This window comes from Scatophagus argus, chromosome 6, assembly GCF_020382885.2.
Source record: "Scatophagus argus isolate fScaArg1 chromosome 6, fScaArg1.pri, whole genome shotgun sequence".
NCBI lineage: Eukaryota > Metazoa > Chordata > Actinopteri > Scatophagidae > Scatophagus > Scatophagus argus.
This window is the reverse complement of record NC_058498.1, coordinates 16,098,463-16,117,610: the sequence shown is the minus strand read 5'-3', so window position 1 is coordinate 16,117,610 and position 19,148 is coordinate 16,098,463. Positions and strand designations below refer to the sequence as shown.

The 19,148-nt window shown below is 43.6% G+C and overlaps 1 protein-coding gene across 1 annotated transcript in view; it reads right to left on the bottom strand.

The window, feature by feature from the left end:
- Nucleotides 1-94: 94 nt before the first annotated feature.
- notch2 (notch receptor 2) overlaps nucleotides 95-19,148 on the bottom strand; it is a 41,553-nt gene continuing 22,499 nt past the window's right edge. The window contains exons 3-35 of the mRNA XM_046390843.1: nucleotides 18,638-18,912; nucleotides 17,805-18,012; nucleotides 17,509-17,642; nucleotides 16,954-17,076; nucleotides 15,910-16,143; nucleotides 15,318-15,473; nucleotides 15,043-15,228; nucleotides 14,562-14,675; nucleotides 14,292-14,405; nucleotides 13,861-14,094; nucleotides 12,708-12,818; nucleotides 12,365-12,557; nucleotides 11,893-12,038; nucleotides 11,637-11,750; nucleotides 11,407-11,526; nucleotides 11,143-11,295; nucleotides 10,608-10,836; nucleotides 10,222-10,423; nucleotides 9,750-9,906; nucleotides 9,322-9,506; nucleotides 9,039-9,171; nucleotides 8,437-8,688; nucleotides 8,147-8,259; nucleotides 7,005-7,534; nucleotides 6,548-6,889; nucleotides 6,304-6,449; nucleotides 5,998-6,202; nucleotides 5,556-5,643; nucleotides 5,257-5,410; nucleotides 4,854-5,173; nucleotides 4,527-4,674; nucleotides 4,110-4,207; nucleotides 95-3,495 (exon numbers count right to left, since the gene is read on the bottom strand). Of these exons, the coding sequence (XP_046246799.1) occupies nucleotides 2,041-3,495; nucleotides 4,110-4,207; nucleotides 4,527-4,674; nucleotides 4,854-5,173; nucleotides 5,257-5,410; nucleotides 5,556-5,643; nucleotides 5,998-6,202; nucleotides 6,304-6,449; nucleotides 6,548-6,889; nucleotides 7,005-7,534; nucleotides 8,147-8,259; nucleotides 8,437-8,688; nucleotides 9,039-9,171; nucleotides 9,322-9,506; nucleotides 9,750-9,906; nucleotides 10,222-10,423; nucleotides 10,608-10,836; nucleotides 11,143-11,295; nucleotides 11,407-11,526; nucleotides 11,637-11,750; nucleotides 11,893-12,038; nucleotides 12,365-12,557; nucleotides 12,708-12,818; nucleotides 13,861-14,094; nucleotides 14,292-14,405; nucleotides 14,562-14,675; nucleotides 15,043-15,228; nucleotides 15,318-15,473; nucleotides 15,910-16,143; nucleotides 16,954-17,076; nucleotides 17,509-17,642; nucleotides 17,805-18,012; nucleotides 18,638-18,912 (7,372 nt within the window). The 3' untranslated portion in view covers nucleotides 95-2,040. The remainder of the gene's footprint in view (nucleotides 3,496-4,109; nucleotides 4,208-4,526; nucleotides 4,675-4,853; nucleotides 5,174-5,256; nucleotides 5,411-5,555; nucleotides 5,644-5,997; nucleotides 6,203-6,303; nucleotides 6,450-6,547; nucleotides 6,890-7,004; nucleotides 7,535-8,146; nucleotides 8,260-8,436; nucleotides 8,689-9,038; nucleotides 9,172-9,321; nucleotides 9,507-9,749; nucleotides 9,907-10,221; nucleotides 10,424-10,607; nucleotides 10,837-11,142; nucleotides 11,296-11,406; nucleotides 11,527-11,636; nucleotides 11,751-11,892; nucleotides 12,039-12,364; nucleotides 12,558-12,707; nucleotides 12,819-13,860; nucleotides 14,095-14,291; nucleotides 14,406-14,561; nucleotides 14,676-15,042; nucleotides 15,229-15,317; nucleotides 15,474-15,909; nucleotides 16,144-16,953; nucleotides 17,077-17,508; nucleotides 17,643-17,804; nucleotides 18,013-18,637; nucleotides 18,913-19,148) is intronic.

Genomic DNA, 19,148 nt, shown 5'->3' with positions numbered 1-19,148 from the left:
TAGATATTGATGTATTTCAACACTATTTCAGATCTATCTTAACTTGGTGACAAAAATACAGTATATTTCAAAAAAGACATGCAGAATGCAGAAATCTATGAAGATCTGGGCTTTATTTCAGTAAGCACATTTGGTTGATCATTTGGTGTTCTGCAACAGACAACTTATTTTGCCATAAGTTTTAGTTCTTCTACCTTATACAAACATGGTGACAACTACTTCATACAGCATGTATATTATAAGCTATTCGGTTAAGAAGTAAAGTACAATAACAAAAAACCCATTTTATATGCAGAAGAAAGACACATGGCCTTGCATAAGAATGGGAACCGATATGCTCAATTCTTTAATAAAAATGTTGACTGACAACTGAATGTACAGTATTCATGTTTAGTGAAACTACGGGGACATCAAGCACAGAGAAACACTGGGGACATCGATGAAACATGAACGATTTGGTTTGTTCACACAGACAGGTGCAGTAGCAATTCAAACTTTTCTTGGTGTCTTTAATACACCACAACACTAACTGAAACAAGGGCAACCACTGACAAAAAAGGTATACATTTTTGGCAGGAAAAAAAAAATTTGGTCTTAGAGACACTGATGTTCCTTTTTGAAGTTTCAGAAATAAAAACAGTGAATGATTGTCACACAGCAGTCACAAAGCTGTGATCAACATCAACTTTAAGAAGGAAGACAAATAAAAACTCACTCTCCTCCAGACTTGGTTTATGAATCATGACAATTAAGAAAATTGGTGCACAGATACACTGATTGTAGTTAAGCAAAAGGCAGAAAGGTTAAACAATTTTGGAAAATAAAACATTTAGAAAGAGGCGGTTTAAAAGGTAAAAACATGCACCTCTGTAACATTCAGAATCATTCAAGAAGTGCGAACAGAATTCATATAAAAAAACAGACACTGTCACTTCTTTGCTAAGTTAAGCTCAGTAATAACAAGCAGAATGTGCTGTTATGTCTATGTACATTTTGTCATACAACATATTAAACTAATGTATGTATTTGCATAAAGTTCGTCAAGCTTCTGAATGAATCCCTCAACAACACATGATGTATAGTGGCACCGTCGGTGGCAAGACAATATATAACTGCATTCAAACAAACTCTGATTTGGTTTTTAAACCAACCCTTTTACATTTCTGTAGGAGTAAGTACCTTGAAAACATGGGTAATACAGTGTGTTCTCTCTGAACCTACCTTTATTTATTGAACGTGAAGGTCAATGATAAATGTTTGATGAGAAACACAAGTAAACACATTTAACCCCCACCCTTGTTTGAACAGGTCTAACAAGCTACGTGTGTGTAACTTTAAGGTTGTATTTCTAGTCATGTAACAGCATTTTATAAAATTCCTCCTTTAGCACATAAAAGAAAAATGCATGAGTAAAAAAAACAATAAAGAAACAACTATGTTGTCTGCTGAATTAAAGCATCAACTGAATGTGACCAACCAGATTACAAAATGTAGAGTGAATGTTTTAGATGAGAAGTTAGTATTGGCAGGTTTATCACATTAAGCAAAGGATAGCATATAGCAGAACTGTGTCTTCCAACACAGACGATATTGACGCACAGGGTTCTCCGCTCAGTCTCAGTGTCCACCTTATCAGTCTGCTTTTCTGATGCAATACCAGCCAGCTACCATCAGTTCGGCAGCTCCTCGATGATCCCTCAATAAACAGTTTGTGTTCGGTTGCCAGAGAAGCAACAGTCCTCACTTGTCCAGCAGAGAGTACAAGATGCTCAGCTTGGATTGAAGGCATGGAAAACCGATTTTTGGTATTGAGAACTTTTGCTTTCTAGCTGATAATACTCAATGACATTTTAGAAACCATACACAGTTTTTTTTAAGTGCAAAGAAGAGAAAAAAAACATAAAAGGGGACATGACCGATTATTATAATGAGGAACAAACAAAGAGAATTAACTGGAGAAATGAGAAAAGCATTGTGTGAGTTAATATGTGTCGTTATTTAACTACACAGTACCCCAAAGTCAGTCTGTTCATGCTTTTCCTACGCAAACACCTGCATGTTTCCGAGCTGAGGCTGTTGAGAGGCCTGCTGCATCTGTTGCGACTGCAGCTGCGCCTGCTCTGGAATGTGTGTGTGGTGTGAAGATGGCAGTGCGTGGTGAGGGTTCCCCAGAGGGGTGGGGCTGGTGGTGACGTCAGACCAGTCCGAGTTGGAGTGTGGTGAAGAGGATGACCAAGGGTCTGGGGAATCAGGGGAAGGGGTGAGATACGGGTGCTCGCTGGGTGGGTGGGCAGAGTGGCTGGGGGTGGTGCCCTCCGAGCCGGCAGTGGTGTAACTGTGTTGGGAGGGCGGCGTGGGGTACTTATCCACAGGGCTCTGCATGGGCGGATATGAAGGCAGAGGCCGAGACTGGCCCTCGATCCCACTGTGGCTTCCGTGGCTGACGGTGTGGGGGTGCTGCAGCGTGTGGGAGAGCCCGTGCGATATGCTCATCTGCTCAGACATCTGGTACATCATACTCTGGGAGCAGTGGAGGTGGCCTGGACCCTGCTGGGAGAGACCTTGATTCTGGTTCTGCCCCTGGGACTGTGTGACCTGTACCTGCCCCGGCTGCGGCTGCTTCAGCATGGCCTGGCCACCTCCAGGAGCCATCATCTGGAACGTAACAATGGGCGGCAGCTGCTCTCTGCTCATGGTGACATTCATGGGAGTCAGCATCGGGCCCTGGCTGTGGTGTTGGCCCATGCCAGGGTGAGATCCCCCCATCTGGTGCGGGACGAGGCCGAACATGTGGCCGCTGTAGCTGTGCTTAGTCATGCCCACCCAGCCCTGCTGCTGTCCCAGCATGTGGCTGACGGGGGGCAGCATAGGTCTGGAGGTCGGGCTGCTCAGGAGCGGAGGGGAGTTTGCTGTGGTGGAGACGGCGCCGGACACATCACCTGTGTACGAGTGCGGCGATTCCAGGGAGTCGACCGGTGACATGGTAACAGAGCTCTCTGGAAGTCCTCCTGCTGCCTTGACGCCATTCGCGCTCCCTGCTCCTCCTGCTCCTCCTGCACCTCCTGCACTTCCTCCGACTCCTGCCACCCCGCCTGGCCCCTCTCCTCCAGCGGGCTTCTTTCTTCTCTTCGCCTTCATGTCTTTCAGCTCCTTAGCTCCCCCGCCAACACCTCCCACCTTCGCTCCACCTCCTCCTCGCCTGTTCTTCTTTCCCTGCGGCCCAGGGCGCATGCCGATGAAGCCTGCCCCATTGGCCCCGCACATAACGGAGGAATTTCCTCCTCCTCCCATGTGGCTGGGCCCGTTGTGCGGACTGTGAACCAAATTGTACTGGTCCAGCAGGCGCACTATGTCATGATGCATGCGCTCTTGAGCCGTATCGCGGGGCAACCGATCCAGGTGATCGGTGATGTCACGGTTGGAGTAGTGGTCGAGGAGAACTTGAGCTGCCTCGAAGCTGCCTTCTCTGGCAGCAAGAAACAATGGAGTCTCCTCCTGAAGGAAACACAGCAAATGATTAACAACGCGCAATGTAAACATAATAACACATAATATCAGAAAAATTCATAATAGTTGAATCTTTTATAGTTTGTTCAATAGAGTACATTCAGTAATGAAATGTGACAAAGTAAAAATGGTTTTACTGCACTCATAAACAGCTGATTACTTTATTCAGGCCATCAGGTCATCTATCTGATTACTTACTACTTCAGATCCAGACAAAGCAACTTGAGCTTAACAGGGTAGTATGTGAAGACTGAGCTGGATGCAGTGTAGACAACTGAGATTATATCTGATTATACAGGAGTGGTTTGAGAGATTTCTAATTTAATCTATGCATTTCAGTACCAGATAATAAAACCTCTGAATCAACATGTGATGGGAAAATTTCACATATATTAAAAGGCAACTTCTTCCATACGACATTTGTTAAGGTACGCATAATTTTACTTTAGCAATTTTATAATGGATGACTTTTCTCCAAAGGCTCCTTTGTTTTTAATTTTTTGTTTGAATTTTGTCACTGTTTCACCTCTGCACATACAGTATTCACATTAGCACACATTACTATAGTTTGAAATAGCATAAATGAAAACACGAGAGCTGACCTTGTTGTCTTGCATGTCGCGGTTGGCTCCATTCTTCAAAAGCACCAGAGTTGCCTCTACATTATTAACTGCAGCTGCCCAGTGCAAAGCGGATTTGCCTGAAGTGTTGAGACAGTGAGAAAATAGAAAGAAAACCATCCCTGTTACTCACAATGAAATTACTACGAATTTCTCATCAAGTCCTAAGTGTTACCATCTAACCAGCTTTTAAAGCCCCAAAGGAAGCATTACAGCATCTTTAAGGTTTACCAATATGAACACTTCAGATCTGCTTGGATGGACCTAATCCTGAAGTTTGATCTGTTTACCTCATACTCCTCACTAATGCAATACTGTTGTCCAAATATCTGGGGACATGGCATTGCAAAAGTAAAACACTCCACAGGGGGAGTAAATATATTAAAAAAAATTGCTGACCGTGGTCATCTACAGCATTGATGTCAGCGTGGCAGTGGATCAGCTCTTCCACCATGCCCTCCACAGCCAGCCTGGCTGCCAGGATCAGCGGAGTAGTGCCATCATTCATGCGGGCATCCAGCTCTGTTGCACGATTACGGATCAGAATCTGCAAGATATAAACATACGAGATATGAGGACTACGTGACAGACCACAGTGATGCAGACTGCACAGAAATAATCAATTCACAGGGATTACCTTCATGTTTGTTTATGACTACAGTTAAATTAGTAACCGGCTGAAACATTGTTTTGGCTGATGTCCTTCTGATCAAACAGCTGTCTCACCTGGAAGACTCCCTGGGCGTCAGCCGCCACGGCAGCATGCAGCGGGGTTCTGCCCATGTTGTCGTGGGCGTTGGGGTCAGCTCCGGCGTCCAGCAGTCTCTTGGCGGCATCAGCCCTGGCATAGCGGGCAGCCAGGTGGAGCGCCGTTTCTCCTGTGCGGTCAGTCTGAGCTATTAAGGAAGCACCCTGAGTGATAAGGTCCGAAATCACACTCGGTCCTGGTTCGTCTCCTCCGCTCTCCTCCTCCTCTTCTCCATGTAGGCTGCAGTCCAGGCCTCCACCATTACGCAGCGATGCCAACATGAGTGGGGTGAAGCCATCTGAGGTCAAAGAAATTCACAGTTACAGAAATAATTGATAATCAATCAGATCTAGATGTTAAGAAGTGCTTATTTTTTCTCACCAGGTCCCTTGACGTTAACATCCAGACAGTCAGCATCCAGGTCGGCTTGTGGAGGAGTGAGGGTGATGTCAGCGGCTTTGCGGTGCTGCACGGTCCACTCCCTTCGGTCAACACCTCCATCCATAGCCATGGGCAGCAAAGGTTTACCTTCAGTCTAGAAAAAGCAACAGGACATGAAACAACATTCACAACCTAAAACCTTTCCTCATGTTCTAAACATTGCCCAGTTTAATTTTAACAAGGTAAATCCTCCAGCTTCACTGGGGTCATTATTTTTTTTTCTCTGTTAATTCACTTACTCTTGGCTTCTTGGATGGGACCTCATCTTGCAGCCATCTCTGACTCTGACCTCCATCAATCATGGAACCATCCTGGGTTTTGAAATTCCTGATATGAGAAAAAAAGTCTGAAGTTTAGATCACAGTAACATTTCATTCTGATCTCATTTTTATTTTAGGACACACAGTGCATTCTGTGTTTCAGCTTTCTCAAATCAAACTCCAGTATTGTGCGGCTGGGAGCTCGCTAGTACAACCACAGTCTGCGACTGACGCCACTGAACTCTCCCTGTTCCATTTAATGTAAAGAAAATCTCAGACGAAGGTTTTGTAAAGGTAGGAGGGATACTTTTCACTTTCTCTGCCCACATTTCCCCCAGCTCATCTGACAAACCCTACATTTCACTCTGGGGTGAATTATCGTCCAGCTGTTGTTATCATCTATCTTTGCATATAAACTCACTTCATGTCGAAGTCATCCTGTCCGACAGGCTCTCTTCTCTTGTCGTTTTTAGTAGCCAAGAAGCCATCAGGCAGCCACAGGACACCATGTTTATGCTTCCTCTTGGCTGCTAGCATCCCCAGCACCAGGATAAGCAGAATAATAACCACTGCTACTCCCACCAGGTACGGTAAAATTGGTGTCACCTCTTCTACGTCTATGTAACCTGAAGGACACAAAAACAAGTAGGTAGTTTGTCTTCATTTGACTCAAGTTTTTTTCCACAAAACAACCCAGTTAAATTTCATTAACTGTTGAATGACTTACTACTGTTAACAGACTCTAGAGGGTAAGGCAGTTGAGCCTTGATTTGTGCTGCTGCAATGAAGGATGCAACCTCACTAGCGTTGGAAAAACAGTCCATTGAGCTCTGGAAACACTCCCGGTTATCGATTTCCAGGTACACCTTAGATCTATGCAGGCAAACATGGAAAAAAAAGTTAATGATTCGCAGTTAATTGGTGATTCAAGCTGGTAAAAATGATGCAAGAAATTATGTGAGTATCTTTACCCAATAACTTCCTTCTCCAGCTCCCGCTTCCTTCTGCTCCTCTCGAGTCTGCGTCCACGCTCCTCCTCCTCCCTAAAGTAAGGGTACACCATTGGGTCCTTATTTTTATCCAGCTTCACCTGCAGGTTGGTGTGCAGAAGGGCTCCCAGGAAGCGCAAGAAACCCCTCAAGTCTCCAAGCAGCTCCTTAGGCTGCAGCCGGACCACAATAATCAGTGTGCCAGGCACCTTTTTGGCTGGAATGTCAGCAGAACAGTCCAGGCCGTCCCAGCCACAAGCTTCCGTGTAGCAGCTTTGGTCACAGTTGCCGTTCCCGTAGTGGTCTGCACAGTACTGCTGGTACCTGAAAACACGCAGGACAAAGAGGATGGGTGTTTGGTGACTGGATTTAAAAACACTTTTCAGACCTTATGGGTAACTTCAACAGCAATGGCAAAATAAAGAGGAGGGTCACATACTTGCAGGAGGTCTGTTTGCTGTCTTGGCACTCAAAGCCATCAAAGAGGCACCCAGAGTTGTCACACTCCTTATCACAATGTCCATTTTTAAAGAGATCCCAGCAGGGAACACTGGCGGTGCAGTTAATCCACGGCTTTTGCAGACTGAGCGAGCAATCTCCTCCATCCCACTGACATTCATAGTTGTTACACTGATCGTCACACACTTTATCCTCTAAATGATTTTTACATTGCAGATAGGGACAGGTTGAAGGGCCTGGTCCGGATACTTCACAGTATCGTCCAGAGAAGTGCATGGGACAGCGGCAACTATACTGGTATGGGTTGGCTGGGTCTTTGATGCAGGTTCCTCCATTTTGGCAGTTCCATGGACACCTGTATTCATTCTCGCAGTGTGTCCCACTGAAGCCTGGCTGGCACTTGCAGTGATAGTGACCAACCGTGGACTCCACACAGTGCCCACCATTCTGGCAATGTAGGTCTGCACAACTATAGCCTTCTCTTTCACCACAGTTGAACCCGGTGAAGCCCTGTAAAAACATAACATGTTACTGAAGTGTGATGTTGATTTTAAAAGTAAGATTTGGGTGCACATTTGTGGAGGGACAATAAAGCTTTGCAGCTGACATTAACGGAACAAACTAATACATGTCTCGGTTCTCTGACAATTCTGGTGCTTGTCTACTATACCTGAGCCATGGTGTGGCCTTCTGAAGTAAGCATGAGAATAAGAGAGGGAGCAAAGGGTTAGAGAAGAGAAAAACAAGCTTTTAGTGAGAAAAGGCTTGAGCGCAAGAAGAGGAAAACACTGCCACCTGTCACTCGGTGTTTCTAACACAGTGGTTTTTATTTTTTGATAAATCACTGCAGATCTGTTTTCTGATCTGTCGTGCTGTGAAAAATGTAAACATAAAACAAAAAGCCAAAATATACATACATATGGCATGCCATCTGGTTGAATGAAAGATATGCAAGCACGGAACTGTTACTCAACACCTCGATGTGACCACAACTAAAGTTTAAAACCTTTTTTCACTGAGAAATTAACAGAAAATATTCTGTTCAGGAAGTGGGCATAAAAAGTGGAAATAACTCATCTCATCTTTTGAAGCCAGAGAAGAGCAAACATTAAAGACACTTACCTGTAAGCATGAGCAGGTGTAGCCGTGTACTGAGCTCATGTTCATAGAGCAGACACCGCTGTTGTGGCACGGCTTAGAAAGACACAGATCCACCATGGACTCACAATGGCGGCCTGGAGAAACAAGATGAGGGAAAAGAGAGAGTTATACAGGGCAAGAAATTAATCACCAAAATATTTACATTACTAAAATACTGTAGACAAACACTAATGTCTTACTAATTTTCCAACATATAAAATGTCTAAATAGGTGCTATTGAGTCCCTCTGAACAGCTAATATATAAAAGCACCTGTGTATCCAAGGCGACAGCGGCACTGGTAATCGTTGACCAGCTGCACACAGTCGAGGCTGCCGGGGGACTGGCAGGGCCCAGACAGGCATTCATTAAGATCCCCCTCACAGTGCTCTCCAACGAATCCTGGAGGGCAGGAGCATGTGTAACGGCCCACCCCGTCCACACACTGCCCACCGTTCAGACAGCGGGGCTCAGAGGAGCCCTGCTTCGGGGCACAGTCATCCACATTCACTTCACACTGGAGCCCTGCAGAGTAGAGAACATGGATATCACTGTATTTATCCAGTAAAGAAATAAACTAATTTTCAGATAAAATGATGAGGCTATTTTAGAGGCACTCTGGTGTGATCATATCCATATTCCAAAATACACCATACATCCAACATTTTTTTTCTCACTGCAAGAACTCCTGGGGTCTTAAAGAGGATGCAGTTATTCCAACTAATCTACGGATCCACTTAGAAGAAATGCAGAACATTGTTGCTTCTAATTAATAGGAGGAGGATCAGTGTTGTATTATGAATGTTTAAGGGTCAGTTTTTTACCTCTATGCTCCTCTGTGTGTATTTATGTACATATACAGTATGTAGACTTACCATGAGTTCCAGGTGGGCAGGCGCACATGAAGTGGTTGATGAGGTTGATGCAGGTTCCTCCATGGAGGCAGGGCTTAGAGTGGCATTCATCAACATCATACTCACAGTTCACTCCCTGGTACCCTGGTTTACACTGAAGCAATGAAATGAGCGATGAAATGAGTTCAGCTCATAGTGTGATTAGCACAAAATCTGAAACACAAAAGCTTCGAAAACCTACAAACATCCAAACCAAAAACAAAACCAAATACAAACATAAACAAACATCTGAGAATTTACTTACTATACACTCATATGTGCCCTGATAGTCCTTGCATGTAGCTCCATTGCGACAAGGGTTTGACTTGCACTCATCAACCATCTCTTCACAGTAGCTGCCCGTGTATCCTGGCTGGCACTCGCACTTGTGGGAATTTCCCACGTTTATGCACCGACCAGCATTCTTACACACACTTTCCACTTCCAGGCCTGTAGTAATGTGGTAAGGGAGGTGAGTGTAGTGAAGTGAGATTGTGAACATATATAGTTACTGCCTTTTTTGTCTGAAGAAACTGACGAATCATACTAAACAAAAATAAAATATTTAAATATTTGTTCAACTGAGATGCAATGATTCTCCATATGAGAGCATAAATTCATCACCTTCTGCTAATTATAAAAAATGTGTGGTTGCTTGTTGAGATAACAACACAACAGGAAGTAATGGCTCACCTTCCCTGGCAGCAAAGTCATGACAGGACAAGCTGGGGACATCACAGTAAAGTCCTGTCCATCCCATCATACAGTGGCAGGTCCAGGAGGTGGCTCCTGTCTGAGAGCAGGAGCCACCGTTTTGACAGCGCACCTGGCTGCACAGGTTCACATAGTTCTGCATACAAAAAAGAAAAGAGGGAGAGTTAATGTTGCACAGACAGAAGCAATGACACCACATCCAGCCAGTTCAAATTGTAAGTTGGGTGCCTCTAAACAAACCAACTTTCTTATCAAGATCATCAACTTGTCAAGCTTCTCTCTTCAACTTTGGTAAAGTTGCATTTGTATGACTCACAGGACAAATTTGCCTCACAGGGCTTTAAAATCTGTACAATATACAACACCATCTATACTAGATGATAAGAACACTTATGACACCACTCACACAAGACCCGCTCTGCAAACCTGCAGTGACACACAGACCCTTTACCTGGCAGTTCTGTCCGTTGTACCCCACTGGGCAAGTGCAGCGGTAGGTACCCAGGCCATCAGTGCAAGTGCCTCCATTCTTACAGGGCTGAGAGTTACACTCATTCTGCTCGAACTCACAAAATGTCCCATAAAACCCGGGACGGCAACGGCAAGAGAATGTGCCGATGTCATCAATGCAAGTCCCATTATTTAGACAGGAGCTGGAGGGAAGGCGATAAAGCAAGAAGTAATTAATCTGGAGTTCTGTCTACTTTAGATATGATCTAAATCGTTCATTCCATCATGTCACTGCAGGAGATATAGTATAAATCATCCAGGAAGAATTCAACGCAGAACAGCAAAAAAAATTAAGCATGATAGTAAAATGCTGGTTTAATGACTCACCTCTCGGTGCATTCGAGGATGTTGTGTTCACACAGGATTCCATCAAAGCCTGATCGGCACTCGCAAACAAAGCTGTTGACATAGTCCCGGCAGATTGCACCGTTCTTGCAGGGATGGCTGGCACACTCGTCTACCTCAGTCTCACAGCGGTCCCCTTCAAAACCCAGGCGACAGTCACAGGAGAATCTCCCAACCTTGTCCACACAGGAGCCTCCATTTAGGCATGGATCTACAGAGGGTTGAAGTGACAGGGAAGAAAGGCTTTCGATGACTGACTCCGTTGGCGCCTTGCCTTGTTTTTAACAGGTTTGTTTGTCAGAAATATTTTTACAATATTTTTACACAATTATACATATGTATAACTCTATACATATTCTATCTAACTAATATTTCTAAGCTGCTTCCTACCGTCTCTCCAGATACATCAAATACTAAAAAGGCATCATTACACAAGGCTGTCATAAATGCAGAGCAATTCACATTGGGTACGTACAGTCACACATAAGGTGAATGAAATAATTGGAGTGAAACTCACTGGGTGAGCAGTCGTCAATGTCTGTCTGACAGTTGTGTCCGCTGTATCCAGGTTGACATTTACACACGTAGCTGCCTGGGCTGTTAATGCAGCGACCACCATTTTTGCACGGGTTGTTATTGCATTCATTCACATCCTCAGTGCACCGTGGCCCTGCACAAACATGAATAAACAAACAGATTTTAGTAGAGCGTCAGCCTAATATATAGATATGACTGTCATATCTGTCAGGCACACTGTCACATATCTTCCATCCACACATACCTTGCCAACCAGCGGGACATTGACAGGTGTAAGATGTGTAGTCTGCAGAGGGATGACACACTCCTCCCTTCTCGCAAGGACGAGAGGCACACGGAACCTGTTCCACCTCACAGTGTTTGCCTATTTTGACATCGCACACATGTTTAATAATGTTAAAAAGAAACAAGTCAGACTGACTGCTACTGTGTGCTAGCAAGTGGATGACGTGGTGGAAATGCGGTATGACTAACCTGTGAACGGCGGACTACACTGGCAGGTATACCTGTTGACTTCATCTATACAGATGCCTTGGTTCAGACAAGGCCCAGATGCACATTCATCTAGGTTCTTCTCACAGTTCAAACCTAATGAGAGAGGAGGAGTGATTCACATATTTCTTTGTAAAAATCAGTGCTGTTTCTTCCACTCACATCTTAGTAATTCTGTTTAAAATCATTTTTAGGCATTTTTTAGGCTTTTTCATTCAGAGGCAGCAATAATAATTACCTTTGAATCCAGGTTGGCACTGACAGGTGTAGCCATTATGTCGGTCCACACATTTGCCACCATTTTGGCACGGACTGGGCTGGCACTCATCCCTTTCCTGCCCACAGTGTTGTCCCACCCAGCCAGCTTCACACTCACAATGGTAACTTTAAACAAAAGACAGGCATGCACAACTTTAAAATGTGTAATTAGCTGCACAGTAATAATAACAGCAGGTCGTCTCCAGCATCAGTTCTAGCACTTACTTTGGTTATGGTAATATATACAGGTAGTTGTGCTGATACTGTGGATTTTATTGTAGTGCAGGAGCAAAGTTGGAAAGCGAGGAAGGCAGAAAGAAATTTTCTAACTGGGGAGTGAGCGGGTGGGGGCTCACATTTAAACAGAGTAAAGGGAAGCACTATTAAAACTGTATACACAGTGTGTGTTAACCCATATTCAGCAATTAGATAAGGACAGAAGGCTAACATACCCGTGTTGCTGTTCGATACATTCTCCGTGCACACAAGGTTGAGGAGCACAGTGGTCGATGCCAGAGAGGCACAGAGGGCCGTGGGTGCTGGGCGGGCACAGGCAGTGGAACCCATTGACTTTGTCCACGCAGGTTCCCCCACTCATACATGGGTTTGAGTAACACTCGTTGATTTCCACATCACATTTGACACCTATAAGAGAGCAATTCAGAGGAAACTGGATGTATGAAGAGCAACTGGTACTTTATTACACAGCTGTAAATATTTTGTCATTTCATAGTCTTTTGAAACATTTTGTCCTGTTATCATGTCAACTTCATTGGCGTAACTAGCAAAACATACCTGTATATCCCGGGGCGCACACACATTTGTACTCATTAATACCATCTTGGCACTCTCCGTACTCACAGGGGTTACCGGCACAATCATCTTCATTGATCTCACAGTTCACCCCTGAGTGGACAAAAACCAATGAAAAAACTCGTATAGAGTAACAGAAGTCAGATTTTATAATTTATCATTTTCTGTGACTGTGTAATGTTTGCTGAGATTTAAAAGAGATAAAGTGGCTGTGACAAAATGTGAGAGTGTGACTCATTCACCACCAGAGGGAGTAAGACTCCATAAATGTGGGATTTAGCACTAAGTGAGAAAAAGCTAACAAAACCACATACAGATGGTTTAATAGAGCAAAGGTCTGCTATGACTCAAGTATGACGTAACGTTGGAGAACTAAAGTGAACAACATTAAAGCTACACCTGTTAAAGCTCGAGAAGAACAAGAGAGAGGAAACAGACGGAGAGGGACAGAAAGAGAAAACAAAATAGAGAAAGAGCAAGACACATCAGAGGAAGGAAGTCAGGGCATGAAGCCAGAAAGTGAGCGCAGACATGGTGACCTGTTGCCAGTTTTTGTAAAGTGAGGAGGGTACAGACTTCGACACCAGGCCTCAGGAGGTACGACACTTTGAACTGAGTTTGCTAATCTACAGTGCAAAGTGGGGTAGCATTGCTCAACCCAGATTTGTGACTGCGTGCACACACACACACTCACACAGTGCTCTACACTCTTAACTAAATAGAGAGCTATACAGGAAGCTCTAAATGTGGGGGATGGAGGTCTATACATTCAATTCATGCTTACATTTTTTATGATTGTTTAGAATAGTTCAGGTTTAGAATCTTCTAAATAAGATTATGAGCCAGTTCATGGTTCAGTGAAAAAGTGTTGTGAGACAAAGTCTGAGGGAACTACAACTCAAACAATGTTGTGTTTATAGTTCAGTCTGGGTGGTTACCAGAGCAACCACATGTCAAGCAGAGCAGAACTTTGTTGGAAATTCTGTCAATACGTGGCTGCACACAGTATGGCTGAAACCCTTCAGACCTCTGTGCAATGAAAGATACAAGGAGGGTACAGACAGACCAGAGACTGATGAGCTGCACCCAAACACCTAATCACAGTTGTGTGAGTCATATAGTACCAAGTACCTACCTGTGGTGCCTGGTGGACAGTTACACTGGTAGGCATTGACCAGGTCAACGCAGCGTCCTCGGTTCTGACAAGGGTTGCTTTGGCACTCCTGGACTTGGATGTTACAGATGGAGCCTGTGTAACCAGCATAGCACTCACAGGAGAAGGTGGCGATGCCATCTTTACACACACCATGGTGGCAAGGCTCTGGTACACAGTCATTGATGTTCTCCTCACAAAGTAGACCAGTGAAGCCTGGAGAAGGACATTACTTTTTAGAAAAATAACAAAGACCACAGCATCATGTGACTATTTAAGATTATTTTCTAGGTCAAATCAAGGTTGTATACCATGCAATCCACCATATGCTCTGTCTTACAGTGCTATAGCAGCTCTACAAATAAGAATAAGTTGCGTATATTTCTACTCGACATATGGTTATTGCCTGTTACCTTCAGCACATTCACAGTCATATCCGTTGGGTCGGTCAATACATTTGGCCCCATTTAAACAGGGTGTGCTGGAACATTCATCAATGTCTATCTGGCACATGTCACCGCTGAAGCCTGAAAAAGGAACACAGAACATAGTAACAAGCCAATACAATAAAAAAAAAAAAAACATTTTGAAAACAGGTAGGACTTTATAATTCAGCTTCACTCTGAGTGGATGGAAATCAATCAGAAAGATGCACAGAACAACACAGCAACATGTGTACCAACCTGCTGGGCACTCGCAGACGAAGCGGCTGACCTGGTCTTGACATTTACCCTGGTTCAGACAGGGTGAGCTGAGACACTCATTCACCTCTATTTCACAATGAGTCCCCTCAAATCCTGAGCGCATGATGAGAAACAAGTTTTTAATCATTTTTTTCTTTTCAAACATTACAAAGACTTTAATCTCATCCCACTGCATGTTCTAAGCAGTGTCATTTTAATCTAACAGCGTCAGCTGCCTTAGTAGGGTGTTATAAACTTCAACAAAGAAGTTTTATTTTAGTTGAGTTGTTCCAGTTTGTTAGCAGGGTATAAAAAAAGTAACGCATTTTTGTGTAGATTCAGATCCAGGAATTTTACATTATAAGATAAGATCTCATTTTATCGCTCAGGATACACTCACTCAGGATGATTCAGATTCTTATCTGTGTGTCATAAAATTGATTAAAATGTAAGGTAATTTATAATTTCTTGAGAAACATACCAGGCATGCAAATGCATGTGTAGTCCCCAATGCGATCCAGACACGTGCCATCATTCTGACAGGGGTTTGAAGCACACTCATTTACATCTTGTTCACAGCGGGGCCCAGCATAACCCCTCACACAGTTACAAGTGAAGGAGCCATCAGTGTTCACACACTGACCACCATGTTCGCAAGGGTTGGTACCTGATGAAGAAGGGGAAAGAGGCATGACTGAGAGCCGAGCAGATCAAAAGACTGACAGAGATGCATGTTAAGTATGTTCTGCCGCTCACCAATGCTGCATTCATCTCTGTCGATGTTGCAGGTGCTGCCTACATATCCAGGCGGACAGTTACAATTGAACATGCCACTGATGGGGTTGGTGTCACATTGAGCGCCCTCTCTACAGGGGTTACTGATACAGGCGTCATCTCTATGACACAGCAGACCTGAAAAGAATACCATGTTGACAAGGAGTGAGAAAAAATTTGAATAAAAGAAGATCCTGAAACAAAAATGTCCCTGGAGAATCCTGAGTATGTGGTTATGCTGAGTTCAGAGAAAAGCAAATTCAAGGGAAATGTGCTACTGGGGAGTTCATTAAGATCTAAATGTAAATTTATTCTGCGGTATAATTAGTGTATTTGACTGTTTGATGTGGATCACATTCAGTGCCTTCTCTTCAGCTGTTTTCATTTCTTGCTTCAGTTTTCAGTTGTAAATAAAGAAACAGTACCTAAAGGGAAGAATTGAACTATGACAAAGACTGACAGCGTTTGTGTTTTGTCTTTTATAACAACATATTTTGTCCTGCAGTTATCAGCTGAATGCACTGTAGTATTTGGTATGAAAATGTTTGCATGTGGTTTGTAACTACTGGCCTACCTGTCTTTCCATGGGGGCAGAGGCAGACAAAAGAAGCAACACGGTCGATGCATGTGGAGCCGGGGCTGCACGCCGCTGTAGCACAGTCATCGATGTTCTCAGAGCAGTCAGGCCCACTCCAGCCATTAACACACACGCAGACATAGCTGCCGATCAGGTTGCTGCAGGTACCTCCGTTCTGGCAGGTGTTTGGCTGCAGGCGACACTCGTTCACATCTTCTGTACAGTGCTGGCCTGTCGAGAAGAAAAGGAAAAGGAAATACTCTATGAAGCATGTTACAACATAAGATGTAAACGTGTGGCTTTTTAAAGATGCTTTCCCTCTCATGGGATTAGTACTACATCACCTCAGACAGGCCTATGAAAGTTGATGTATGCATGTTTGCTTTGTAAACGGAAAGCTTGCATGTGCCACATAAGCTTGTTAGCACAGACACACCTTGTGTGAAGTACGAGCTTCAGTATGAAGAAAGAACACAGGAAAACAATAGGAAGTATAATATCACACAGACAACATGAAAGGCTCCAAGTTATTATCACTGATCACAGCACAAACATTTATTCCACCTCACCGCTCAACCGACACATTCAACTACTCAACTGAAAAAATGGAGATCTCAAAATAGAAAAGCCATTATACAGTGATATTCTTACAATGTGCAGAACATGAAAGGGTAAAAATTAATGTTAAAATTAATGTGGAATTAATGTTAAAATGTGAAATACATGGGTTTTTTTTAAATACAGCAGAAAACAACTAGTATAAGACGCATAAAAATATTCCTAAGGCCTTGTTCACATCGAATTCAGCCCTCTCATTCTTTTGAATGATTTGTCAAAGACGTCTGACAAAATGCTGCAGTAGCCAGTCGAATACTTACAAGGGTTAATTGCTATTTCATGTTTCACAGACACCTTAAACAATACAACACACCAACACAAACCCTGGTGGCGTTTCAACTTTCTTTCAAACAAACCACAGCTGGCAAACATAGGTGTTAGCAGCGGTCACAGCAACACATAAACAAAACGTCATATCCTTACCAGTCCACTCTGGAGGGCACTGGCAGTTATAGGTGTTGACTCCGTCCATACAGGTTCCTCCATTGGCACACTGATGACCAGGGCAGTCATCAATGTTGTTCTCACAATTAGTTCCATTGAAGCCTGGCACATATTACAGAAAAAGACATTCATTTAATTATTAATAATTCATTGCTTTCATTATGTGTGCACTTGGGAGGATATGCACTCAAACCCCGGTGTACATAAGTATTATGACGTGTCCTGTTGTATAACCAGCAGCATGTGTGTGTGTGTGTGTGCGCACGTTTGTTGTGGCTACTTGCTAACTGTAGCAGACAGAGAATACAGTTTGTGTAATACAACAAAACCACCAGGATCAGACTGTTTGTACCTCAAACAACATAATGTAACAATACAGAAACTATAAGCTACACTTCATAAATACCAGTTACAGTGACACTCTTTTTCTCTTCTTACATTTCCTTCCTTTACATTTCCATTCCAATTGCTTTCCCTGTCTTTCTCACCAGGCAATAAAATGGTCCACATCTGTCAGAATTCAAATCCTCCTACCTGGAAGGCAGTGGCATGAGTAGCTGGTTTCAGAGTTCTGGTGGCAAGTGCCTCCATTTAGGCATGGTGAAGGTGAGCAAGGGATGTATGAGCTTTCACAGTGTTTGCCAGTAAATCCTGGGGCACAGATACACCTGCAGCAATGATATGAGTCCATTTCATGCATGTCATTTCCTTCAGCCTTGACAAACATTCTTAAAGAATTCAAACTGTTTAAAAACAATTTAGGTCATCAAATTAATATTCCAGATAGAGGCATATTTCAACATTTGACAGTTTAAAAACTAGATTCTCACTTGTAAGAGCCAAAGGTGTTTAAGCAAACTCCTTCATTCTGGCATATAGAGGGTGTGGCAGCACATTCATTTGTGTCATTAAGGCAGCGAAGACCTGCGTAGCCAGGAGGACATGAACACGTGTATCTATCATCAGGCAGAGAGCTGCACTTTCCACCATTGCCACAGGGACTAGATAGACAGCTGTCCTCGTGCTCACACCGTGGTCCTGCGAATGATGAGGAAGGAAAAGAGCTGAGCATTATTGCTTTTGCTATCCTGTGACCATCCTTGGAGAATATTGCTTGGATACCAGCAGAACTGCAGTGCACAATGACAAGTGTTTATCTGTGGTATCGTCTTATTACTTTGTGCTTTATCCCCTGATTAATTAGATTTGCATATTGACTAGCCCCCACTGAAAGAAAATTATTCGCAGTTATCATTAAAGCAATGAGTTCATCAAGGTTGCACAAACCTCTAAATTTGTTATTTATACAATAGAAAATCTTTAATCATCTGGATATCATCTGGATTCATTAATGCATCAATATACACATGCTGGTTCACAATCACCCCAAGAAGTCCTCCTAACAGACAAAAAGGCAGGACCAAAAATGAACCTTTCAGTAAACGGTAACTGTAAACTATAACAGTAGTTGTAAAGTGTAATATCCACTCTAGAGTTGCATGTTTTGATGTTTGATGAGATGCAAAAACCATTTTGTACAATCAGGAAAAGAGATAGGCTTTAGGGTTAGCGAGTGTATTGGTACTCAGGATGTTTCAAGTGGTCATAAACATCACTCAACCCTTGTGGCAAAGTCCTATGAGGTGATTGAACTGTATCTCACCTGTCCATCCCTTGGCACACTCGCACTCGTACTTGTCAAGGGTCATCAGGGTGCAGACACCTCTGTTGGCACAGGGGTTGTTGGGGTAACATGTGGAGTTCTGTGGAGTTTGGCAGTGCTGTCCGGTGTAGCCAAGAGGGCAGGTGCAGGTGGCGCTGCCCGGCACAGGCACACCAGCAGACATCGACACAGAGCAGTTCCCTCCATTCAGGCAGTAGCCAGGTTGACAAGGGTCCTTATGCTGGCAGTACTCACCAAGAAAGCCTGGCGCACACCTGTACACACACATGAAAACACAGAAATCAATGATGGAGCATGCAAAGGCACGCACACATTTAAACCGAATCTTCCCTCAATGGAGACAACAAAGCTGAAAGATGAATTAAGCAAAAAGACAAATATATATGTGTGTGTTTGCCTCTCTGTCAAGTACACAAACAAAACAAAAGAGTGCGTTTCAGTCAGGTGCATGTAAAGCACCACATCAGACAGCACAGGGTAACATCTGCAC